Source organism: Schistocerca americana, chromosome 4, assembly GCF_021461395.2.
Source record: "Schistocerca americana isolate TAMUIC-IGC-003095 chromosome 4, iqSchAmer2.1, whole genome shotgun sequence".
In the NCBI taxonomy this organism is placed as follows: domain Eukaryota; kingdom Metazoa; phylum Arthropoda; class Insecta; order Orthoptera; family Acrididae; genus Schistocerca; species Schistocerca americana.
This window is the reverse complement of record NC_060122.1, coordinates 191580993-191608700: the sequence shown is the minus strand read 5'-3', so window position 1 is coordinate 191608700 and position 27708 is coordinate 191580993. Positions and strand designations below refer to the sequence as shown.

Here is a 27708-nt window from a genome sequence, read left to right as displayed (position 1 = left end):
CAAAAAGGAGTCAAAAGGGAAAGAGTATTTGAGAGGGGAGTTATTGTGTATCCATATGTACAATAAGGAAGCAGTAAACTAAAAACAGTAGAATTTTTGAAAGGAAACTGAGGGAGAGCGACGGAAAAAAAGTGAGTCTCCCCGATCACAGTCTAAGTCTGTCAGAGTCGGTAGAGACTTGGAAGGTAAGCTGATAGGAATTAATAGGGTGTTGAGAAGAGTTTGTAACATGAATACCAGCAGAAGTAAAACGGGAGGAACAGGGTGTAGTCGAATTACCTGAAGCGATTATGAGGGAGGTAAATTAGGAAATTACACTAAAAATAGTAGGTTAGCTTTGCTGTTGTCAACTGAAGTACATTACGAATGCCGATGCAGAGACGGTCAAAATGTAGACTGGCAAGAGACAAAAAATCCATTTCAGAATGTGAGATATTTGTTAACAACGAATAAATATTTAAGATTTAGGGAATGTTTCTTGAAGGTATTTGTCTTGTTTGAAGCATTGTACAGAAGTTAAACGTCGACTATAAATGCGTTAGACAGGAATAGCTTTGGAAACACAGTTCTAGACAATGATGCTGAAGATTAGATGGGTACATTGAACAGTTACTGACCAGACACTCAATCGATTCAAGGTGTAAGGAAATTGTGTGGCACAACTTGGCTAAAAAATGCGATTCATCGGATGTTTACATGTTTGAAGTATCGAAGTATCTTCAGTCTGTCAATGGAGGGAAATGCAGGGAGTAAACGATATGAAGGAAAACCAAGGCTGGACAACAGGAGGAAGGTACAAACGGATACACTTGTATGTGCTGTCGTTGTACGAAGATGAAGACCGTTGTACATGATAGACTGGCGCGGACACTCGTCAAACCTGTCTTCGAACTGAGAACCACAGTAACAAAATAGTGAAAGAAACATGAAAACAGGTCGAGCGGGAAGTTGATAATAGTCGTGAACGTAACGTACTACGCCGTTTCACACTGATTATTAACTATTTCGACATTTCCGGATCATCACTGCAAAATACCGCTTGTAGCTTTTACTTTGGCCGTATTGATACGATATGTCAGATTACTCTGTTACTGTTTAAAGCGAAACCGTCATGCTCCCAATAAAACATGATTTGTTATTTTGTTCTTATTCCACGACATGTTGTGAAATATCTGCAAGAATTCGCTGCCAGCCACCAGTAATTTGCTTTATGTACGTTTCCAAAAGGGGTGTCACTCAGATAATCTGTTTTTAAATCAAAAATAACATTTTTACCTGGTAACCGTTGTCGTCTGATCGTCATGAGTATTAAGGGCTATGTTTTTCTTGGTAATGTTATGTCGCTTCCCACAGCAGACCCATGTATAATTTTCCTAATATTTTTCTTATTAAAAGCACACATGGGTTGCTACTTCAGTATAAAAGAAGAAATACGTCACCTACTCATCGACCCACGTCAAAACAGCAATGATGCGCCATTCTTCAAGCAAGCGGCAGCTTAACGCATGCGCAGTTGGCATGATTGCTGACAATTGCTCTAATCGTCCAGCCTGCAGAGCACTGCAGCGGAGAGGACCAGTCTCAGTCGCGAGGCACCCAGCGATAGGTCGCTGAGAATGAGCTCCGTCTAATTCTGAGAAATTCTGCGAGCAGCAGCATCACACGTCGTAAGAAGCATATAATTCACACATTTGTCAATATGTTCAATATGAGGTGTTCGTCAAAGTTTCTTCCCAATTACTTCTTTCTTCGCTGTCGAAACTACTGGCATCTGTAACTATTTTTGTAGCTCAAAGTTATCAACGAAGTAATAAGTAACAAAACCTTTTTCGATCTTTACAGGTTGCAGTCTGAAATGATGGCAGTTATCCGTAATAAGATGGTACGGCGGGCAGCAGCAACAACCCGGCACATTCCGGTGATCCTGGTGATTATGATTTCCCTACAGAATGCCGCTGCACAGGGTGAGCTAACGATTAAACTTTTCACAGAACTAGAGGATATTAGTATACTGTCACATACCATAGATCCTTCATCCTATCAGCAGCGATTTTTGACCTAGGGCTAGGTGCTAAGTGTTCCAGACAAAACTGTCTCTTCGTATACTTAATACCAGTTTTTGCTGAAAATCTGACTGTATGAAGATGATTGAATTTCAAATGCTTCAGCTACAGCCGTTAAGAGCTTTCAAGGAAATGCTCTTCTACACGAGATAATTTATTACATATTTTTATTGGTTATGTTCATAATATCGAGAGACCACCTGTATTCCATTGAATTTTCAGAGCAATAACAGTGGATTCATTTCATTCCAATTGAGAGTTGTATCTGTGCGAAGTATGTTTACTGTAGTGCCATTTAAAATTCTGAATCAAAGCTGGTGTTTAATTTACTGCATTACCGTGAATTCCAAATGTGATGTGACAGTCCTTAGTTACGGCCTTCCATCGTTATTTAATCTATCGGATACCTATAATAATATGTGCTTCAGGTCATCAGCCAAAGCGTGTATAGAAACCTGATCGATAGATGCGCATAAGCAGAGGATATAGTATGCAGAAGCTAGCATCTGACGGCAACAAACTGAAATCTCTTACATATTTATAATTGATTGATTTGCAAGAAGTACACCTTCAATACGAATGTTGAAGAAAGTCGAAATTTTTAAAAAGTAGAAGGCACATGTTCAGATCTTCCATTAAAAGCGCTAACAGGAACCCCGAAAATGGAATTACATTTCTTAGTTTTGCCATTTAAATTGCCTATTATCTAGTTGGGAAAAATGCGTTGATTCACCGTTACAACTACGCTTGAATCGTTTTGTTATCTGTCTTTCAACGGACGATGGAAAACAAAGTGACTACACATGTGCATCTTTGGATGAGTGGTTCAATACTGTCTTCCCCAACCGCTGTTAATATTTGCCGGTAGTCAATTTGTTTGAAAGGAAATCGTTGACGATATTAACCCCATAGAAGCTTGACCTCTCGTGCAACTTTTTCTGAAGCTACCTCATCAGACAAAAGATAGAACTTAAGACATTCCGTGCCTGCAGCTCAGTTAATAATGCTCCCTTTGTGTTGGGACTTATCGCTGAAACAATATCAAAAGTAGAAGTTAATAATGCATTAGAATGGTCAATGATAAACTGACACTGTTCCATGAACCTACATATCTGTACTGTGTTTAATGAGCTCCACAAGCCTGTCGATATCGTTTCGCAAAATCGTCCAGCAAACAAATATATTGTTACCTACTGTCCCAACAGGTACAGTCTTCGAGCTGAAGAGATACTAGTAATTAGAACCCAATCGTTCTTCATAGGAACTATGATAAAGGAAGTAGTTTCGGTACTACTCTGAGGTACCGTGGCAGGTCTAATACGGTTCACGACAGCATTTTTCGCGTTGAGTCAAAAGAAATTTTTCGCTGAAATCACACAATCATATTTTAATATTTTCCTTGATCTAAAGTGGGGAAAGCTGCAGTTAAGACATGTGAAGTGTAAATCTTCAGTTATCTGCAGGTTACCTCGTGCCATCATGCAGACAAAGGGCTGATTGCTAGTATGTGTTACGTAGTAAAAGGATTTGCTAACGAAGGAAGGAAGTGAATTTCTTACCCGTAGAAGGGGTGTTTACCTGACATGGTTTTCCTATTAGAAATTATGTGAAGTCCACTCTTATAATCATAATAAAGTCATCGTTAAATGTGTATGGAGAATTACGCCCTTCCCGTCTCCTGTGTCCAGGATGTATACATTTCGACACGTAGTGTAACTAGCATTGGAGTTTCACCTCTCTCGTTGTCAGCAATAATCTAACTCCTAAAGTTCACCCGATTTTATGAGCTTATTCATTTAATATTATTTTCTTGACAGCACAGATAGACAATCTTAATGGAGTATTATTAACGAACTGCTGCTACAGTATTTCCCCATAGGCGACTGATAAAATTCCCGAACTATGGGGTATGAACATCCACAACATTCGGTTCAGTCACTTGTCCACTGAGCCACTAAGTAACTTGTGTAGTTAAAACGGACTCTCACCACGATCGTAAAATGTCAGTATTAATCAGGTGCTGTAATGACTGTTTCTTTTATTAATGCGCTCAACATCAAGTTATCAGTTCCTTCGCAAGGAGAGAGGACATTGATTTTGATCTGATGACGGCATATGCCACCACAGGATAGTAGTTGTCCCGGTAATGGTTTCAACATCGTCCACCAATAGCATACTTGTTTAGCTACCAGAGCGCCATCCATCCCTGTACGTCCCGAAAGCTGAGTGATGCCGACACGGTAGCTCAACGTGTTCGGTGAGAGGGCTGCGTGCTCTTTGTAATAAAAAAACTGAGTCAAGGAATCAACGATCAGCTTGAACGGATGTCTTGTGACGTCCGCCCAGACCAAACGCAACGAACTATATCGAAAAAACAACAACAGTGGTCAGCGTGAGGGATTGATATCCTAGGGCCCCGGGTTCGATTCCCGGCTGGGTCGGGTATTTTCTCCGCTCAGGCTCTAAGTGTTGTGTTGTATTCATCGTCATTTCATCCTCATCTGGCGCGCAGGTCGCTCATGTGGCGTCGAATGCAATAAGACTTGCACCAAGGCGGCCGGACCTGCCCGGCAAGGGGCCTCTAGGCCAACGACACCAAACGCACATTTCCATTTTCCATCTATCCCTTAATAGAGAATGCTAATACTACGGTGCAAACGCGTGAAGCAAGGAGGCAGCCATGCCAGGGAGACACTTTAGTGCTTCCTACAGTCATATGCGCGAGTTTTTAAGTGCTCAAATTGTACCCTTCCGAGTGGGGGACCAGTCCTTTAGGAGACCTGCCACTCAAGCTGAATGTGCTGCATCAGCTGTGCAACGATGCTGGTATCTGGTTACGTGAGCATTGTAACACCGTAGAGGAGGTTCTAGACGTCCACACAGCACAGACGCCCAAGAGCATCGTCTTATTGTAAGGCCAGCAGCAGCACATCGTACAGCTACCGCACCACAGATAAGCGAGCTTGTCACGCCGGACGCGTCAACACGAACAGTTGCGAATCGGTTGTTACCAGTGGGACTGCGGGCACTCACACCTCTAGTCAAGCTTCTACTCACGCCACAGGATCGACGTACACAGCTGAACTGGTGCCGTGAGAGGATACATTGGGAGATGGAATGCCGCGATACACTCTTCAGAAATGAAAGCAGATTCTGCCTCCATGCCAGTGATGGTCGTTTGCGAGTACGACGTACACACGGTGGGCGCTGTCTCGTAGACTGCATTCGTCCAAGACACACTGGCCGCACCCCACGCCTCAATGATCTTGGGTGCGATAAGCTGCAACAACGCTATAACTGGTGCCGTGAGAGGATACATTGTGAGATGGAATGCCGCGATACACTCTTCAGAAATGAAAGCAGATTCTGCCTCCATGCCAGTGATGGTCGTTTGCGAGTACGACGTACACACGGTGGGCGCTGTCTCGTAGACTGCATTCGTCCAAGACACACTGGCCGCACCCCACGCCTCAATGATCTTGGGTGCGATAAGCTGCAACAACGCTATAACTGGTGCCGTGAGAGGATACATTGGGAGATGGAATGCCGCGATACACTCTTCAGAAATGAAAGCAGATTCTGCCTCCATGCCAGTGATGGTCGTTTGCGAGTACGACGTACACACGGTGGGCGCTGTCTCGTAGACTGCATTCGTTCAAGACACACTGGCCGCACCCCACGCCTCAATGATCTTGGGTGCGATAAGCTGCAACAACGCTATAACTGGTGCCGTGAGAGGATACATTGGGAGATGGAATGCCGCGATACACTCTTCAGAAATGAAAGCAGATTCTGCCTCCATGCCAGTGATGGTCGTTTGCGAGTACGACGTACACACGGTGGGCGCTGTCTCGTAGACTGCATTCGTCCAAGACACCCTGGCCGCACCCCACGCCTCAATGATCTTGGGTGCGATAAGCTGCAACAACGCTATAACTGGTGCCGTGAGAGGATACATTGGGAGATGGAATGCCGCGATACACTCTTCAGAAATGAAAGCAGATTCTGCCTCCATGCCAGTGATGGTCGTTTGCGAGTACGACGTACACACGGTGGGCGCTGTCTCGTAGACTGCATTCGTCCAAGACACACTGGCCGCACCCCACGCCTCAATGATCTTGGGTGCGATAAGCTGCAACAACGCTATAACTGGTGCCGTGAGAGGATACATTGGGAGATGGAATGCCGCGATACACTCTTCAGAAATGTAAGCAGATTCTGCCTCCATGCCAGTGATGGTCGTTTGCGAGTACGACGTACACACGGTGGGCGCTGTCTCGTACACTGCATTCGTCCAAGACACACTGACCGCACCCCACGCCTCAATGATCTTGGGTGCGATAAGCTGCAACAACGCTATAACTGGTGCCGTGAGAGGATACATAGGGAGATGGAATGCCGCGATACACTCTTCAGAAATGAAAGCAGATTCTGCCTCCATGCCAGTGATGGTCGTTTGCGAGTACGACGTACACACGGTGGGCGCTGTCTCGTAGACTGCATTCGTCCAAGACACACTGGCCGCACCCCACGCCTCAATGATCTTGGGTGCGATAAGCTGCAACAACGCTATAACTGGTGCCGTGAGAGGATACATTGGGAGATGGAATGCCGCGATACACTCTTCAGCAGTGAAAGCAGATTCTGCCTCCATGCCAGTGATGGTCGTTTGCGAGTACGACGTACACACGGTGGGCGCTGTCTCGTAGACTGCATTCGTCCAAGACACACTGGCCGCACCCCACGCCTCAATGATCTTGGGTGCGATAAGCTGCAACAACGCTATAACTGGTGCCGTGAGAGGATACATTGTGAGATGGAATGCCGCGATACACTCTTCAGAAATGAAAGCAGATTCTGCCTCCATGCCAGTGATGGTCGTTTGCGAGTACGACGTACACACGGTGGGCGCTGTCTCGTAGACTGCATTCGTCCAAGACACACTGGCCGCACCCCACGCCTCAATGATCTTGGGTGCGATAAGCTGCAACAACGCTATAACTGGTGCCGTGAGAGGATACATTGGGAGATGGAATGCCGCGATACACTCTTCAGAAATGAAAGCAGATTCTGCCTCCATGCCAGTGATGGTCGTTTGCGAGTACGACGTACACACGGTGGGCGCTGTCTCGTAGACTGCATTCGTCCAAGACACACTGGCCGCACCCCACGCCTCAATGATCTAGGGTGCGATAAGCTGCAACAACGCTATAACTGGTGCCGTAAGAGGATACATTGGGAGATGGAATGCCGCGATACACTCTTCAGAAATGTAAGCAGATTCTGCCTCCATGCCAGTGATGGTCGTTTGCGAGTACGACGTACACACGGTGGGCGCTGTCTCGTAGACTGCATTCGTCCAAGACACACTGGCCGCACCCCACGCCTCAATGATCTTGGGTGCGATAAGCTGCAACAACGCTATAACTGGTGCCGTGAGAGGATACATTGGGAGATGGAATGCCGCGATACACTCTTCAGAAATGAAAGCAGATTCTGCCTCCATGCCAGTGATGGTCGTTTGCGAGTACGACGTACACACGGTGGGCGCTGTCTCGTAGACTGCATTTGTCCAAGACACACTGGCCGCACCCCACGCCTCAATGATCTTGGGTGCGATAAGCTGCAACAACGCTATAACTGGTGCCGTGAGAGGATACATTGTGAGATGGAATGCCGCGATACACTCTTCAGCAGTGAAAGCAGATTCTGCCTCCATGCCAGTGATGGTCGTTTGCGAGTACGACGTACACACGGTGGGCGCTGTCTCGTAGACTGCATTCGTCCAAGACACACTGGCCGCACCCCACGCCTCAATGATCTTGGGTGCGATAAGCTGCAACAACGCTATAACTGGTGCCGTGAGAGGATACATTGGGAGATGGAATGCCGCGATACACTCTTCAGAAATGAAAGCAGATTCTGCCTCCATGCCAGTGATGGTCGTTTGCGAGTACGACGTACACACGGTGGGCGCTGTCTCGTAGACTGCATTCGTCCAAGACACACTGGCCGCACCCCACGCCTCAATGATCTAGGGTGCGATAAGCTGCAACAACGCTATAACTGGTGCCGTAAGAGGATACATTGGGAGATGGAATGCCGCGATACACTCTTCAGAAATGTAAGCAGATTCTGCCTCCATGCCAGTGATGGTCGTTTGCGAGTACGACGTACACACGGTGGGCGCTGTCTCGTAGACTGCATTCGTCCAAGACACACTGGCCGCACCCCACGCCTCAATGATCTTGGGTGCGATAAGCTGCAACAACGCTATAACTGGTGCCGTGAGAGGATACATTGGGAGATGGAATGCCGCGATACACTCTTCAGAAATGAAAGCAGATTCTGCCTCCATGCCAGTGATGGTCGTTTGCGAGTACGACGTACACACGGTGGGCGCTGTCTCGTAGACTGCATTCGTCCAAGACACACTGGCCGCACCCCACGCCTCAATGATCTTGGGTGCGATAAGCTGCAACAACGCTATAACTGGTGCCGTGAGAGGATACATTGGGAGATGGAATGCCGCGATACACTCTTCAGAAATGAAAGCAGATTCTGCCTCCATGCCAGTGATGGTCGTTTGCGAGTACGACGTACACACGGTGGGCGCTGTCTCGTAGACTGCATTCGTCCAAGACACACTGGCCGCACCCCACGCCTCAATGATCTTGGGTGCGATAAGCTGCAACAACGCTATAACTGGTGCCGTGAGAGGATACATTGGGAGATGGAATGCCGCGATACACTCTTCAGCAATGAAAGCAGATTCTGCCTCCATGCCAGTGATGGTCGTTTGCGAGTACGACGTACACACGGTGGGCGCTGTCTCGTAGACTGCATTCGTCCAAGACACACTGGCCGCACCCCACGCCTCAATGATCTTGGGTGCGATAAGCTGCAACAACGCTATAACTGGTGCCGTGAGAGGATACATTGGGAGATGGAATGCCGCGATACACTCTTCAGAAATGAAAGCAGATTCTGCCTCCATGCCAGTGATGGTCGTTTGCGAGTACGACGTACACACGGTGGGCGCTGTCTCGTAGACTGCATTCGTCCAAGACACACTGGCCGCACCCCACGCCTCAATGATCTTGGGTGCGATAAGCTGCAACAACGCTATAACAATGTTTCACCATTGGTATTTCTAGTTGGGACGCTAACCGTCGCTCGGTACATGTATCGGTATTGTTAGACCCGTGCTTTTGCCGTCCTTGCGGCAGTAAGGTGATTTATTGTTCCAAAAGGGTATTGGGCACCCACACACTGCCCATGAAACTCAACTTGCTCTACAAGAGATGCATCAGCTTCCCTGGCAAGAACCATCTCCGGTTTTGTCACCAATCTAACATCTTTGGCGTATGATGGGATGAGAGGTGATTCGTACGACTTTACTAACAACTCTTACAGAGCAACATGAACAGTTCGAGCAGGCGTGGATTAACGTACACCGGGGCAGTATTCGCCATCTGTATGATTTACTGGATGCCGGAGTCAGCAACAGCATGGCCGTCCATGGAGGCTACGCCACACTTGCTAATATGGAAATTTCAGTACAGGTCGATATCTGGCACCTCAGAACCACTAGTGTAATTGAACTGTGCAAGTAACCATTTCATACACTCAAGATTCATTGTTGCAGCCATAAATCTTGACATGATTGGAAATCTTTAAGATGTGTACAAATTTTATTTCCGTTAGTGTATATGAAATTCAGAGACATTGAAGCTGAATAAGATCACATTTGGTTTCTCCCGCTCATTCTGATATTAGCACACAGTGTCAATCTGATGTGCACAAAACTGAAATTTATTGACGTAGCTTGTTTCTTAGGGCGTACTGCCAGACTAGAAAAGACACGAATCAGCAAATTCGGAAATCTTCTTTTAGCTGGTCTTTTACTAATTGGATGTACCAAACATCGTCTGTATACCCTGATGTTTTCTGCCTAACAGTCTAGGAAGAAATATGACACAACACAAAATGTTAAACCACGTGCTACATTCATCTCAAGGCAACGTAAAATTAAAGGAAGATCTTCTAACACACTGTATTCGCCTCCTTCATCATTATATAAAATACTGACAGTTATACTGAGGTGAACTGTAATCGAAACGTTGCTATCACCAAAACCTGCAAGGATCCATAACTGAGGAAGAAGACGTGCGTCAGTGTACTCTATTCCCAAAACTCATGTAACGGGGTGGAACGACGTTCGCCGTGACCTTACACTCTCCTTGATGATCGCAGTTTGTTATCCATCACGCCCTCCAAGGCATCGCTCCGTAATCGCATTTCGGATAGCAGCTTGGATCCCAGTCGTTAGGGTACGTTACCACTTATCAGGGGCACTGAACACCTGTCCGGGGATACAGCAGAAAATCAGAGCTTTCCCTTATCTCTATGGCTAAACGGGGGCGTCCTTGACATTCTGGACTGTTTTTTCTGCTGGGTTCATACGTTGAATGCTCTGCAGGACGCTGAGTAAATTGTCACACGTCAGGAACTCAGCCATTATTTACGTCTCATCTCCATAGCACTCAGAATCGCACAGATTTCAGCATGAAATACATTAAGCTGACTGGAGAGACGGGTCCTGAATATAACGTCAGGCAACATGGTGGCAAAGCCAACAGTGGTCCCTGGTTTGGATTCATCTGTAAATACTACGTTAAAATATAGGTGATCAATTAATTTTTGAATATGTTTATTATAAAAAATAATGTTGAGTGAACAGTTTATAGCATACTGTCAAATATAAAATTATCCTAGTTTTCATGAAGAGAACGAGTAATACTTGGTTCCAACCTTGACACTTTATAAACACAAGGTGCACCTGTATACCCAAAATTCTCTTTTGATTGTATATCACTTTTGTCGCTCATGAGCCATTGTGTAAAGTCGGTCAAAGACGTTAACTGGTTATGTTGGTGGCCGAGCGGTTCTAGGCCCTACAGTCTGGAGCCGCGCGACCGCTACGGTCGCAGGTTCGAATCCTGCCTCGAGCATGGATGTGTGTGATTTCCTTAGGTTTGTTAGGTTTAAGTAGTTCTAAGTTCTAGGGGACTGATGACCTCAGAAGTTAAGTCCCATAGTGCTCAGAGCCATTTGGTTTTGTTGCCACAAGGAGCGTTCTTGGATCAATCAATAGCTGTTCAGCTACCAATGCGCATACTTCTTGATGTCAAATACTTCAAGATCTGTTATTTTTAATCTCCAAACATGTGGCTTCCAAGAGAATTTCTTGTAAGTTAAGAGACCCAGACACCTCATTGAGTCCTTAAAATGTACAACAACACATTTTCAGAAGACAGATGAATTAAAACGGGAGTATTCGTTATTAAAAACAATGAGGTCAAATTTTCCAAGGGCGAAATTAAAATCTGTTCCTGCTTACCATCCCTTATCTTCGTAAGTGTCAGTTGTAATTGGGGAGAGTATGACGTGGGACTAGATGGAAATGTAGAAGTCGTTAACAAATAAGAAGGAATGCACAGGTCACCTCATCTCGGGAATATAATATTGATAGCAGTTGCAAATAAAGCAGTATCCTGTAAGATACCGCTAACTTCAATAAATTTATCTGGAAGAGTATTTGAAGTCTGTATTGAAAGAATGTTCAGCAAGAACATGTGTAACTATCAGATGATACTTTTTCTCCACGTAGTATCGTATTTAGGGTCAGTATGGAAAAATACGAATATCACTTGCAGATGCATAGTGTAAGAACATGTCAAGTATGACCACCTCCAGTAAGGTTACGTTATCAAAAATGAAATTATAGGCTCTGAACCAACACAATTGACGCATGGTGATATTTCTAAACCACTCTAGCGTCTTTCCTACGCAGCTGCAAAGAGCAGCATTTATCGTAGCGAGCCGTAACTATAGCCCAGAAGCGGTGTATGAACAGTAGCTAACTCTATGTTCAGTTCCCACGTTCTGGATGATGGATTACAGTCCTTGTCGTTACTCGAACTGACATTAGTTCTGCCTAGCTCTCTGTCTTCTCGACTGGCCTAGTCTCGCTATCCGAACAGCTTTTAGAGTATTTGCATTTGCTCTACGCTGCAATCTTCGCAGCGCTGTGCGTACTTCCGTTGTTAAGCAACGACTCTTACCGTTCTAGCAAGGGACAGGCCATATCCTATGATGGTCTGAAGACATTGGTGTAGACGTACAAGCGGCAGAGCCTCTCTAGGAGACCATCGTAGCAATCGACAAACAGGTTGTATATGTTTAAGTTTTCCTTGCTGAGCACCTGTTTGGAAGGTTTACTTCATGACTCTGTTCTGTCTACGAGGCTGACAGAAAGTGAGGTGTGGTCATTCGAGTAGTGCTCGTCTACCCATAGCCATAGAGCAGAGTCTGTGAGAGTAGAAGGACAGTCTGTTGCGATCAGTGCCTGTTGCGGTACAAAAATATTTCTCCATCGAGTTGTGGTCCACAAGTTTCCCAACCTGATTAATTTCAATCACTCAAACGTCGGTCGGATTAAGATATAGCTACATAACGTATTATGAGCGCTGAAAGCTTCTGAAGAATGAAGGGTGAGGGAAATCGGTTCAGATGCTTGAAGTCCCCTCCTGTCAAGTGGTTGCTGTTTCGTGAAATAAATGAACACATTGTAACTTGAATATCCTGTCGAGTGGACACTACTTTCTCAAAACTGAATAATTATTGGAACAGGTATCCCACGCTGTCGGAGATATGAAACCGTCTTTTTCAAAAGTCACTGTGTAGACCAAAAACGTACCGTTTCAGAGTCTCTCTCTTTCAGTGCGATATCACATTTTAATACCAGCCCACTGGCGTTTTACAGTTGGTAATGGAAAGGCAAGCTTCTGTTAGACGCCGATAGCGCTCGCAAGATATATGGCAGAACCAATGATGAGCACTCACTGTGCCTCATCTCCAGCAGCTGTGGACTACGTGTGGCCGAGCGGTTCTAGGCGCTTCAGTCAGGAACCGCGCTGCTGTTACGGTCGCAGGTTCGAAACCTGCCTCGGACATGGATATGTGTGATGTCCTTAGGTTGGTTAGGTTTAAGTAGTTCTAAGTTTTAGGGGACTGATGACCTCAGATGTTAATTCTCATAGTGCTTAGAGCCATTTGAACCATTTTGTGGACTATGAGCGCTCTCTGCTGCCGCAATATAGGACGGCCGGCGACAGCGCTTGGAGCCACTTCACTGTGGGACGCTATATCCTAGATGCTACCGAATAAGCTGGGCTCTGTTTCTTCTGCGTTATTTGTAACATGTCTTCGTGTAAGTGGACAAATATAAATTACGTAAATCTTCTGTCTACAGCGTTAACATGTTCAGTTACCATTCTGCTCCTGTCCATGTTTTCTACGACGATAGTTGCCCACCTTTCCTTTTCATTTTGTTGGCTGGCTCTGAGCACTATGGGACTCAACTGCTGAGGTCATTAGTCCCCTAGAACTTAGAACTAGTTAAACCTAACTAAAATAAGGACATCACAAACATCCATGCCCGAGGCAGGATTCGAACCTGCAACCGTAGCGGTCTTGCGGTTCCAGACTGCAGCGCCTTTAACCGCACGGCCACTTCGGCCGGCTTTCATTTTGTACTATGTTGTACTCAACATGCAGTACAGTCTAACTTTTTGTATATAGAATGGAGATACCGCGTAAATGACGTCGTAGCCCCTTTCAACAATCAGGAAAGCGTTTGACATCATTGTGGCCATTTAGTCTAACAATTCGTTACATTTTTAGGATCACATTTAGGAAGGCTGCCGTGAGGCATGCTGTTGTTCGGCTGGGTATTTACATGCTATCCTTTGGCACACTCCACCCACTAAGAGAGTAATCTTAAAAGGTAATTAGCTTCTTTCGCGTTACATGAGTACCAGTGCCACAAGAGTTCACTCAGTCCCTGATTACAGGCCGAGTCTTGTACAAACTGAGATGCTGCTGGCTTCCCTTTAATGACAGTTACACAGGCATTCACACCATGAGGCACGATGCACACCATGAGATTCAGGTATTATTTTGTGGGGTGGGGGGTTTGTGCCATCAACGAGATACGGGCTGAAGCATGTCTAGAGCTAACAGTTGCAGAGGTCTGTCGGCTCTCACCAGATCCAGCTCGGGGGATCGTAGTTACACCAAAGCGGTAACCAGTCAACAAAGACGGAACTTTCTGAGGTGGTCTCCATCTGGCACGACGTAGGACGAACGTGTGGCTTGTCGAATGCAATGGACGCGGCCATCATTAGGACATCATGTTGAAATATATTGTAGTGAAATGAAGATGAATGTACAGGTACATCCTTCAGTGGGGACCAGAATGCTTTTGATCATCTGTTGCTTAGTGTTTTACCTTTTTAAAGATTTTTTAAAAAGGGATTGTCCACTACTGGATACGGCATTATCTAAATGGGCATCTATGAACATGCCTGTCCTGTATTTCATAATTTATTGGTCCATTTTGAATCAACATGGTTTATTTATTACGATATTTGGCATCCATATGATTTAGTATCTAGTAGTTCAGTATTTTTTTTTAATGTGAATTTTCTCGTCCTTCGTCAACACAGCTGTCACACGGATGATGTGACATAGTCCTGTAAGCAAATTCGTAGCGTATCATATGTCTATATCTATACGTCACAAATCCCCTTATGGTGCGTGGCGGAGAGTACTTCTGGTAGCACTACACTCTGCTACCTTCCGTGTTGGAATCACAATTGGTGAGAAACAAGATCGACTGCATGAGCTACAGTTCTTTTGTCTTTCCTGTCAAGGTCAGTTGGTGGGGTGAAAGTAGTATGTTGTCGCGTATGGTCTCAGATTTTCAATAATAAATCGCTACATGATACACAACGCAACACCAACAGCCAACTGAATGCTGTCTGCAAGGAAGACCTGAAAGCAGGCGTGAATTTCTCAGCAAACTCGAGTTTAATTCATGAAACGACGGCAGAAAATTGCATCGAATCCTTTTCGAAAGTGAAACATGATATCAACTTAGGACGTATTGTCTACTGCGTTTCGAAGTTCATGGAGCAACAGAGCGAAATGAGTTTTACAAAACTCAGTTTACAGAATCCACGTTTACTATTTACTAACTAATTACGGTTGAATTCCGTACATTCGTTACATATTCTGTGTCTGTGTAGAGTGCACACAGTAACGGTACATTTAAATTTCAGATAATTGTCATATGCGTGATTCCAAATCTAATTTGAGAGGTGTTGCTCTAACGAGGCCGCAGAGTCCAGAAAAGGGAATTTTCTCGTGTTACAGTATTTTATGATAACACTCACAAAGTTTTACAGGTCAGTCTGCTTACAGATATGTACAGAACCATCTGCATTCCATCAGAAAGGAACACATTTCAGAGACGGTTCTCATAATAATGGCCGTTGTTTAATACTGGAGAGAGGGTCAAGTTAAATAATTTTTGGTGACGCGTTTGTGTAAGGATTCGGTTGGAATATCATTCAGTGGGACAGAGAAAGTTATCTTTTACTACTTATTTCAGCCTTGGAGATCACAGAAAGACGCAATATGTAGTATTAAATGAATATAACAACAGGTATATGTACTTGGCTCCGATGATTTCTTCTTTGTTTGAATCAGAAATATTTAAACCGTAAATGAAATATAAGTGAAACATCTGTCGTAAAGAGGAAGCAGTTAAATCAAATTTAAGCACTATTCTCCAGTGAATCAGTTTATCTAGATATCGTCTACAGGAAAACATTCTGATATGAATTAAAAAACGAACACCTTCCAGTAAACGTAAGGTTTGCCATCTTTATATAGTTTGAAACAACTATATGACACGGTACGTTCAAAAGTGATCTATCATGTACCTTAATCTAATAAGTAAATATCTATTGAATATACACTCTAAGACAAACAAAACCGGCGCAAACAAAAGAATTATCCGACTAGGACGGCAATCGGTATATATGATGTTCATGTACACACAAACAAATTTTTACAATTTCAGAAAAATTAGATTATTTATTCAAGGCAAGGAGCTTCACTAACTGAGCATGACAATAACGCGTTCCTCCACCTATGGCGCTTATGCAAGCCGTTATTCGGCTTGGCACTGACTTACAGAATTTTTGCATATGCTCCTGAGGGATATCGTGTAAATTCTGTCCAACTGTTGCGTTAGATCGTAAAAATCCCGAGTTACTTCGGAGGGTCTTGTCCGTAATGCTCAAAAGGTCTCATTTCTGGAGGTATCGGGGGACCTTGCTTGCCAAGTTAGGGCTTGGCATGCACGATGACAAGCAGTAGAAACTGTCGTAATGTAAAGCCGAACACCGTCTTGCTGAAATGTAAGTCTAGGATGGCTTGCCATGGAGAGTAAACTGTCGTGGACGTACCGCTGTCCTGTGAGGGAGCCGCCGTTGACAATTTAAGTGGCTCTACTATGAAAACAAATGATACCCCAAACCATCATTCCTAGGTGTCGGGCCACATGCTGTGCGACAGGCATGTTGGTATGCAGATACGTCTTTGGCGTAGATTCTCATTGCCTGTACTGAATTTGTCTTCACTGATCAGTCCCGCCTCGAGGTGAGCCCGAAGGCCAGCGACGACGAGTCTGGAGCCGCCCCGGACAGCAACGGTATACCAACCTGGATATTGCCTGCCATGTGGCCCGACAACCAGGGGTAATGGATAGTTTCGCCATTTCTTTTCACATCAGGACCACGTTGTTTATCATCCGCTGTAGCACAGTGGTACAACAACGATGTTCTGAGCTCTCTTATGTTGCCCTATGTGGCATATGTCCTCGGCTTAGATTTGAGAGAGCTAATGTCTGTCCCCACACGACGTAAGTTCCTATTGCTTGTCGTCCTGCTTAGTAAATCCTGCTTAGGACAGTAAAGTCGCCGAATTTCTTCCCAACTGAGAACGTTTGGAGCTTAATGGGCTGGGCCTTCCAACCAACTTGGGATTTTAACGGTCTGTTGCACCAATTGGACATATTTTGGTGCGATATCCCTCAGAATGACATCCAACAATTCCATCGATAAATGCCAAGCCAAATAAGTGCTTGCATGTGGACCAGAAGTGGACCAACTTGCTACTGACTTGCTCAATTTGTGAAGTTCTTTCTCTTAAAGAAATCATTCAAGTTTTCTGAAATTATAATCATTTGTGTGTCTGTACATATACGTCACATCAACCGACTGCGTTCCATTCGTATAATCCCTTCGTGGTGCATCGTTTTCATATTCTCTTTTTCTTTTTTTTCGTAGAGCAAATTATAGTTGTTAATAACATACGTTAAATTTGAAATGTACATTTTCCTACTAGCGCTGAATCTGGGAGTCTTCATCTGCTGAGAGCAGATGGTATTTCTGTTTTATATTCCATCTCTCCGGATGTGGAACTAATATATTTTCTAGTTCATATTTATCGAGAATTCTCCTCCCAGGGAATCGACGCACGTATCTATAAGAGAGCACAATTCTCCCCTTTTGTAGTTTGCAGGAGCCTAGAGCAAATTCTACAGTCGAATGTTGTAAGAGCTCATAGGAAGACAGAAACTCTGACCAAACTACCAGCATGGGCCAGGAGAAATCACTCGGATGAAATTGAACATGCCTCATTCACACTCAAAGCCTTCTATATAATTTGACGGACGTGAAAACGACAAACTCTGTTCCCTTAAATTTTGGAAAGTTAATCGAAATTGTAAAGTACTAATCATCTTGAGGTTGAAGCTCTTTTGTCTGTGTTTGCTATAACAATAACATATGTTTTCTGGTGGAGCCCGCCTTTAGCAAAAGACAATATTGTTTTTTGCCCCAGACATGTTCCACTGCATTTGCATCATCATCAGTGGGTTTTTTATTTTATGGCTGCTAACATAAGGAATGTTCTTTACTGTTTATATACATGCAAATATTAGTTTGCAAATCGTAATTACAGACTTTTGAAATGCACACAAAATTGTGTATTCACACCTTCTCGCCACATGGTGTGGTTTTCCTGCTGTATTACGTTTCTATAGTGTCTGTTTTCTTTACAGTTTGTCATCTGCAGCTACATATAACTTAATGTAGACAAAATATTTATCCTTTTGCCTACATTAAGTTGCATATAGTTGCAGGTGATACCAATACTTCCTCCTATTTTGGTCTTTCTGTTATTGATGGTTCCACATAACTGGTCGGCAGTTGATAACCGATCAGAAGATAAACAAGAAGCTTTTTCAACTCGTCCGCCTTCTCAGGGCCAGGCTGTAAAATTCGGGTGGTGCCGTTGTTGACCTCATGACCCCGTAAGCATTTCTGCATCTTTTATAGTCAAAATTTAATTATCCACTACAAATTATTTTAATTGTCCTGTACCACATTCATTTATTGTCCTTTTTGCTCTGACTGCGGGCTCTGATTCACGTATGTCAGCGTTTGATACAAATTTTTGGAATTGCGGTGAAAATGTTAGACGAAGATGAAGGTGCCGATGCAAGTGATGAAAGTGAGTCTTCTTATATTAGTGAAGATGAAACTGCTCTGTGTTGCCGTGCCAGCAAGAGAAAAACAAACCCATACTGTACCTACTGCAGTAGTCAAGTCTGCCAGACTTGTCTTTCACAGATGTGTGAAGCGTGTGGAGAGAAGAACTTGGTTGAATATTAAGCACTGGCGGAAAACTGTGTAACAGTTCATATGTTACGTTCATTGTATACCATCCATTTTTCACACACTATGTTCCTCTTGTAGCAATATAAATTTTTGTGGCAGGGTAAATTTTTATATTTCATTTCACATCACTGTTATAAGGGTCACATAAACTTTTTTATTTACTGTTGCAACTTATTTTGAGTTATTTCCCGACTAAAATGATGTTTCGCTTTCTAATATATGCAAAAATCATGTCCATGAATAAATATTTGTGATGTAAGTAAGATAAATTAACTGTCTTAAATAAAGCGAGGACGCTTCCCTTTGGATCCCCCAACACTGCTAATGATACGAGGGAATCACCGCTCCGTTTGAGAGTCATTTCGAGAACGGTACATAATAGCATAATAGAGAGTAGGGTATTCCCCGAGGAATATTGCCTGTCAGGGTCAATCTTGCGCGGTGTTGCAGACGGGTCGCCGCCAGCCAGCATCCTGATTAACATCGAGCAGCCACTGACCGCAGGCCTCAGCTACGAGATCACGTGCCGCGCTGTGGACGGGGAGACACCGCCAGACATCTTCTGGTGGCTCGGTGATCGGAAGCTCCACAACAGTATAGAGCGCACACTGGTACGTGCTGCTTTGTTTTCCATAGTAACGCAACCGGCACAAAATAACTGTCACACCCTCTAATGCCGTATGTTCCCAAGTCGTACGACCAGAAAGATGTAAACATGCGGGATACGCCATAACTGTCGCTAAGTATCTGAGAAGTCACATCTAACACAAGTAATGTTTTGGAGCTGGAGCTAGTAACAGTTTATTATCATACACTAATTTCTACCACTACAAGCGACGTCATCCTGTTGGTGTGCGAGATCCACTGCCCGTTACAATATCTACCACGTCAGATATCGAAGATTGCCTCGGTGGTTTATTGGGTGCCATACAACAAGACTGAAACTTCGGGTGTCAGTCCTCAACCAGTCGATGGATTTTTCCTTGACGTATACACTGACGTGACGAAAGTCATTGGGATATTTCTAAATATCGTGTCGGACCTACTTTTGCCCGCACTTAACAAGTCCTTGAAAATCCACTGTAGGAATAATGATATACGCTGCGTCTACAGTCATCCAATATTGTGCACGAACTAAACTTTAGATTATGTCGCATATATGGTCGTCTGGATTCATGTTGGGTGCTCTGAGTCGCTCAATCATTCGTCCGGATTGGCCAGATCGTTCTTCAAACCTATCACGAGCAATTTTGTCCGGTGACGTGGTAATCTGTCATCCATATCAACTCCTTCGTAGTTTTTTTATTTATTTACACGTCAAGTTCCGTAGGACCAAATTGAGGAGCAAGGCCATGGAACATGTCAGTACACGTAATTACAACTTACAAGTAATAACAGATAAAAATAAAATGTTTATGAACCCGAAAAATGTCAATCCATAAATAAAAGCAATCAACAATGCAACAAGATGAGCTTAATTTTTCAAGAAACTCTTCGACAGAACATTAGTGACCCATGAGGAAACTCTTCAGTTTCGATTTGAAAGGGCGTCTATTACTGCTAAAATTTGAATTCGAGCGGTAGCTTATTGAAAATGGATACAGCAGTATACTGCACACCTTTCTGCACCAGAGTTAAGCAGGTCTGATTTCTGCCGGGTATTAACTGATCGAAAGCTGCTTATTCTTGGGAATAGGCTAATATTTTAACAACAAATGACAGTAAGGAATATATATATATTGGGAGGCCAATGTCAAAATACCCAGACTCGTGGACAGGGATCGACAATAGGTTCGTGAACTTACACCACTTAATGCCCAAACAGCCAATTTCTGAATCAAAAATATCCTTTTAGAATGGGAAGAGTTACCCCAAAATATAGTACCATACGACATAAGCGAATGAAAATAAGCAAAGTAGAAAAATTTTCCTGTCACTCACTTCAGATACCATTCGAATAGTAAAAAATGGCAGCACTAAGTCTTTGAACAAGATCCTGAACGTGGGCTTTTCATGACAGTTTACTATCTATCTGAGCACCTAGAAACTCGAACTGTTCAATTTCACTAATCACATGCCCATTCTGTGAAATTGAAACGTCAGGTTTTGTTGAACTGTCAGTCAGAAACTGTAAAAACTTAGTCTTGCTGTGATTTAGCGTTAGTTTGTTTTCTACAAGCCATTAACTTAAGTCATGATTTCAAATGGCTCTGAGGACTATTGGCCTTAACATCTGTGGTCATCAGCCCCCTATAACTTAGAACTACTTAAACCTAACTAACCTAAGGACATCACACACATCCATGCCCAAGGCAGGATTCGAACCTGCGACCGTAGCGGTCAAGCGGTTCGAGACTGAAGCACCAAGAACCGCATGGCCACACCGGCCTTAGGTCATGAACTACACTATTTGCAACCATGCCATTATAGCACACATTATCATTTACTACCAAGCTAGAGTCATCAACAAACGTGAGAGTTACCTGAAATACTAGAGGGTATATCATTTATATAAATAAGGAACAAGAGTGGCCCTAACACTGATCCCTGGGGCACTCCTCACTTGACTGTACCCCACTCAGGCCCGACATCACAGCAATTCTCAACATTGTGAATAATGACCTTGTGAGTTACTCCCCATATTCCGTAATGGTCCAGCTTCTGGAGCAATATTTTGTGATCAACACAACCAAAAGCCTTATTTAAATCAAAATATATGCCATGTGTTTGAAACCTTTTGTTTAACCCATCCAGTACCTCACAGAGGAGACAGAAAATAGCATTTTCAGTCGTTAAACGACTTCTAAACCCGAACTGTACATTTGACAGCAAATCGTGTGATACAAAATGACCAATTAACCTTATACACACATTCTTTTCAATAAGTTTAGCAAACACTGATGGCACAGAAACAGGTCTAAAATTGTCTACATTATCTTTTTCTCCATTTTCATAAATCGGTCTTACTACTGAGTAGTTTAATCGTTCAGGAAACTGACCATTCCTAAAGGAAAAATTACAAGTATGGCTAAGTACGGGACTAACATGTGCAGCACAGTACTTTAATATTCTGGTGGGCACACCATCATATCCATGAGAGTCCTTTGTCTTCAGTGATTCAATTACTGACCTAATCTCCCCCTTGTCTGTATCACAGAGGAGTATTTCAGACATCAATCTTGGAAAGGCATTTGCCAAGAAAGTTGTACTATTCCCTATAGAAACTATATTTTTATTTAATTCACCAGCAACGCCCAGAAAATAATTGTTAAATACTGTGCATATATCTGATTTATTAGTAACAGAAATATTTTTACCGTGAACTGACTTTATATCGTCCACTTTGTGCTGCTGATCAGACACTGCCTTCTCAACTGACCATATGGGTTTAATTTTATCCTGTGAATTAGCTGTTTTATTTGCATACCACATACTCTTTGTCTTCCTAATAACATTTTTAAGCACCTTACAGTACGGTTTGTCATGGGCTGCTGTAGCTTGATTGTGACTACTTCTAACATTTTAATATAATCCCCACTTTGTTCTACAAGATATCCTTATCCCACTAGTCAGCCACCCAGGCTGCCAACAAATGGTAGTACCCCGTTTCGAACGTTCTAATGCAAAGCAACTCGCAAAGAGCATGAGAAACATGTTAATGAAAGCATTATATTTATCATCTATGTTATCGAAACTATAAAAATCCTGCCACTCTTGTTCCTTTGCAATGTTTAAAAAAGTGTCTTTTGCTGTGGGATTAATTTTCCAACATAATTTGTAATTATATGTGACATTTGTTTGACTACAAAAGCATTTTAGTGTTAAAATTTGTGTCGCAGGTTCTGAAAGGCCATTCACCCTTTTACTAACAGAATGCCCATCTAGCAATGAAGAATGAATAAAAATATTGTCTCTGGCTGTGCTACGGTTCCCCTGCACCCTAGTTGGAAAAAACACTGTCTGCATCAGATCATATGAATTTATATGGTCTACCAACATCCCTTTTCTTGCTCCATCACATACAAAATTTATATTGAAGTCACCACATATAATTTCTGGTACTTCCTACAAAGTGAATCAAGAATCCTCTCTAGCTTGACCAGATATGCTATGAAGTCAAAGTAAGAGGACCTAAAACCAACAGCAATTAGAAGTTTAGTTTCACCCTAATTCAACTGCCCCTGCACAACATTCAAATATCCGCTCAGTGCAGTGCCATGATGCGTCTATGGACTCAAATGGAATACCATTTTTTTAAGTAGATAGCCACACCCCACCCCGCAAGGAACTCCTTGAAAAACAGCCAGCTAATATGTATCCTGGTTAAGGAAGCCTCTGAATTTTTAAATTATTTGAGTGGTGCTCCAATATACCAATAACATCAGAGTCAACATCTATAAGCAGTTCACTAACTTCATCTCTAATACCTCTTATATTTTGATGAAATAAGCTAATTCCTTCACTACTTGGAAACATGACGTCCTCTGAAGGTGAGCCCTTAGTTAGAGGGACTTCCTTTAAGCAGGTATATCTATCAGCAGACTTCAATCTAAAGAATCTAACACCAACTACTACAGGAGTTTTTCCATGAGTAATCCCACCACCACCCACTACACTGTCACCTATAAGCTTTGCCAGCCTCCCCTTCCCATACTTACTGCAGTGCAGGCCATGCCTGGTAAAACCCGATCTACTGATAGACTGAACTGGCACCACTGAAATGTGACACATGGCCTCTGCCATCAGCGCCCTCTCCAGTCCACGAATTGGTCTCGAATAGCCGAACATAGCCGTTTTCAGTCAATGATCGGTTCAGTAGGACCAGAGGACAATTCCGTGCAAGCACAGCCCAGACCATTATGGAGCTAGTACAGTGGATTTTTGAGAACTTTTGGCTTCGTGGGTAGGTCTGCTACACACTCGAACCCTACCATCTGCTCTTACCAACTGAAATCGGGATTCATCTGACGAGACCACGGGTTAATAGTCGTGTATGGTCCAACCGATATGGTCACGAGGCCAGGACAGGAGCTGCACGTGATGTCGTGGTGCTAGCAAAGGCACTCGCATCGGTCGTCTGCTGCAATAGACCCTTAACGCAAAATTTTCCCGGACTGTCCTAACGGATACAACAAGGGCTTCAACACAATCAATAAATAACGCTTACGTCTGGTGGGCCACATTTTAATGCTCCGACAATCTCTGTTTTCAGTTTAACAACCCTATTTCGCTGCCATACCGTCCAGAGCTGTAGACCTTTGCTACTCGACTCAGGATGTCTTTCTCAATTCCATGAGTCTGATACCGATTAGCTTATTTATTTGGCACATTTTTTTTTACGTTTTACATGCATCATTAAATTCAACCAGTACAGCTACAATGTTTTCACCAAAAATTTTGAAGCGTGTCCGTGTTTCACCTTTTGATGTTCTTAAGCACAATTACATTTTCCTGAAGCTGACCTCTTTACTAAATAGGCACCCCTATCGATTGAACTGTGCAGGGGTTTCTTCACATTTCCCCGTGAGTGCTATATTATCTATGAGCTCTGTCATCGATACTTCATCTACTCTCAAATTCCATTCACTTCCCTCGCTCCATCTTCGACATAACCGGTAACCAGGTACAAGCTACAGCTCGATCTTTCACTGATCCTACAATTATAGTGGGGCTATGTCGTGTTTACTAATCTCACTTGGTTCATAGTGGTACTGTTGGTAAATAATATGTCTCCCTTCGTACTTCTTGGGGGTTTGTAAGAGTCTAAAAAGTTCAATACTTTTTTACTATTTTCACTTCCGTTACGAAGAGCTATGCTTGTACGTAACTTTTACTTTATACGAATCAGAAATGATCTGCGATTTTCATCCAAAAATGCAATAAAAGATTTTTTCCCCGCATCCTGGGCGTCTCCTAGTACTCAGAAACAATTTGGGACTATTATTTTTCCTCACTTTTACTTTGAATTAAAGCTTTCCCTAAAAATGGACAACATACTTAACGAGGCCATTACAATATGTATGCGTTTGCACTATGGATGGAAAAAACCGATCACTTAAGAACGATACCAGTATATTAGTGCTGAGTACTTTTCGGTATTTTTTGGTCGTGATTGTAACAAGTGGTTTCATTTTTTACTAATGACCAAGTAACAAAACTGAAATATTCGTTAGCCATAGCGGCAGTGATAAAATTTTTCGTTTCTAAATAAACCTTTTTTAAAAAAGGAATAACTTTTATTCCCGAAACGTGCATTGGTTTAAAATATTGCTTTATTACAGAAAATCGGAAAAACAATCAGTGCTATTTTAATAACACTGCCGACAGTAATGAGCAACAAACACATGGCATTGCTGAGACAATAATGTGCGTGTTACGATATGGCCTGGCTTAAGTTACGCGAGAACATTTTTCCGAAGTGACACACCAATGAAGTACAATGCTTCATTTACTTTAAAAGATTAGAAATTTGTATGCCTCTACTATGAAATAACAATAGAGGGAGGAAATTACGGTAACAGTTATAAATTAAAAATTTAATAACAGTTCATTTACAGCATACAATAAAAATATAACGTAGCTGATTTGCTGCCTGTGTCTACGTAACATGCCTTTCTCTGCCTGTAGCCCCTGAAAGGTGACAAGTAAACACAAAAAAAGCGTTTTTAAACATCAGTTTTCACCCTTTAGAACTGACTATTCGTAATGCCTAAATCATGGTACGATCCATGATTACAACATGTTTTTGTACTGAGTTTTAAAAAATTTGAGTTGGTAGAGAATACTGGCGATTTTTTTTAGTATTCAATCACTTATCACTTTTCAAGAAAAGCAGCGGTGGACGGACCAAGTTTTCTTTTATTACCCTGTTTAATTAAATATTTTGATTCTATGTATCTTTAAATGAGAGAGTCAAAATTTTTCAGGCTTTGTTCGATTTCTACGTTTATTACAGGAAGTAACAGGAATAAAAAACTGAAAATCGGTTATTTCAGTAGCCGTTATATTGAGCGGTTTAAATAGTAAAGTTTAACTGACATTCAAATAAAACGGTGTAACCAGAAACTGGTTGCTTGCGCGATAAACACTGTAACTACTTTGCACCAGGTGTTGATGTTTTAGGCCAGGTAAACACAAATATTACTTCTTCCTAAGTAGTGAACTTTCCTTTTTTTTCCTTTTTTTTTTTTTTTTTAACGGGGCGTCATGCCACTAATAAGTGACCAAGTGACTATGTACACGATAATTTTTGATTAGTAATTTCTTGATTCGTAGAATCATCTCCTATTCACAGAGAGCACAAGAAAATGTAGTTCATTCGAGAGTTTTGTACTGTATTTTCTTCTTGTTGTGGTTTTCAGCTAGAAGACGTCCTGGATGTAGCTTTTCATGCTGTCATACCCTGTGAAAGTCTATTAATCTTTGTAAAATATCCTACTTACACCAGTCTTATTGTAAATAATCCAATTTCCAATCTCGAAACATAATTAATGTTCCTTTTCACCATGTTCTTGACGTAGAAGCACATCAATTCGCCAAGCGAACTACACACAGTGCAATGTGTGTCTAGATATGGCAGTGGCGGTTCTCGTAGCGGCGTGGAGAAATACATTTCACCATGTGTTGTAGGCTTGTCCGCGGACCTGGCGTCTCCCTGTCACTCAGGTGTGCTGTCGATCTGGAGCCTTTATCATGAATAAAAGAGACGAGCAGAGCGTAGAACTGGAATTTGTATTTACAAGCAATGGACAAGATAATGACCATTCTGTTCATGAATCCGAGTGATACCTAGACAACATTGATGTAATTCTTCATTCACTCCATTGTTAAATGTTTTCCCACATTTTTATGTACGGATCAGTGCATAAATAAATGTCTTTTCAATAGAACTCGATTCAAACTTACGTTAATCCAAAACAAAACCAATCTGATATGCTTATATCGAGTTTTACCCTAGAGCAAAGGCAAGGAATAGATATCTCCTGGAGCGTCTGCAAGAAGTCCTTACCTCCGCTCAGTAAATATCTTTACACTAATTCTGAATTACTATGAATGTTTTTTTTTACAATAATATTTATAATAGTACAGCAACCCCCCATGAAACACGGACCTTACCGTTGGTGGGGCGACTCGCCTGCCTCAGGGGATACAGATAGCCGTACCGCAGGTGAAGCCACAACGGAGAGGTATCTGTTGAGAGGCCAAACAAACGTGTGGTTCCTCTAGAGGGGTAGCAGCCTTTTCAGTAGTTGCACGGGCAACAGTGTGGACGATGGACCGATGTGGCCTTGTAACACTAACCAAAATGGCCTAGCTGTGCTGATACTGCAAACGGCTGAAATTCAAGGGAAACTACAGACGTAATTTTTCACAAGGGCATGCAGCTTTACTGTACGGTTAAATGATGATCCCGTCCTCTTGGGTAAAATATTCCAGAGGTAAAATAGTGCTCCATTCGGATCTCCGGGCGGGGACTACTCAGGAGGACGTCGTTATCAAGAGAAATAAAACTGGGGTTCTGCGTATCGGAGCGTGGAATGTCAGATCCCTTAAAGGGCAGGTAGGTTAGAAAACTTAAAAAGGGAAATGGATAGGTTAAAGTTAGATACAGTGGGAATTAGTGAAGTTAGGTGGCAGGACGAACAAGGCTTCTGGTCAGGTGAATACAGGGTTATAAATACTAAATCAAATAGGGGTAATGCAGGAATAGGTATAACAACGAATAAAAAAATAGGAGTTTGGGTAAGCCACTACAAACAGCATAGTGAACGCATAATTTTGGCCAAGATAGACACGAAGGCCACGTCTACCACAGTAGTACAAGTTTATATGCCAACTAGCAACTAGCTCCGCACAAGACGAAGAGATTGATGAAATGTATGATGAGGTAAAAGAAATTATTCAGATAGTGAAGGGAGACGAAAATTTAATAGTCGTCAGTGACTGGAATTCGATAGTAGGAACAGGAAGAGAAGGAAACATAGTAA

General features: G+C 42.8%; 1 protein-coding gene across 1 annotated transcript in view; it reads left to right on the top strand.

Annotated features, from left to right (window-relative positions):
* Positions 1–1568: 1568 nt before the first annotated feature.
* The window catches only part of LOC124613341 (nephrin-like), a 161786-nt gene continuing 135646 nt past the window's right edge, over positions 1569–27708 (top strand). The window contains exons 1-3 of the mRNA XM_047142038.1: positions 1569–1674; positions 1843–1964; positions 19172–19332. Coding sequence (XP_046997994.1) covers positions 1856–1964; positions 19172–19332 — 270 coding nt within the window. The 5' untranslated portion in view covers positions 1569–1674; positions 1843–1855. The remainder of the gene's footprint in view (positions 1675–1842; positions 1965–19171; positions 19333–27708) is intronic.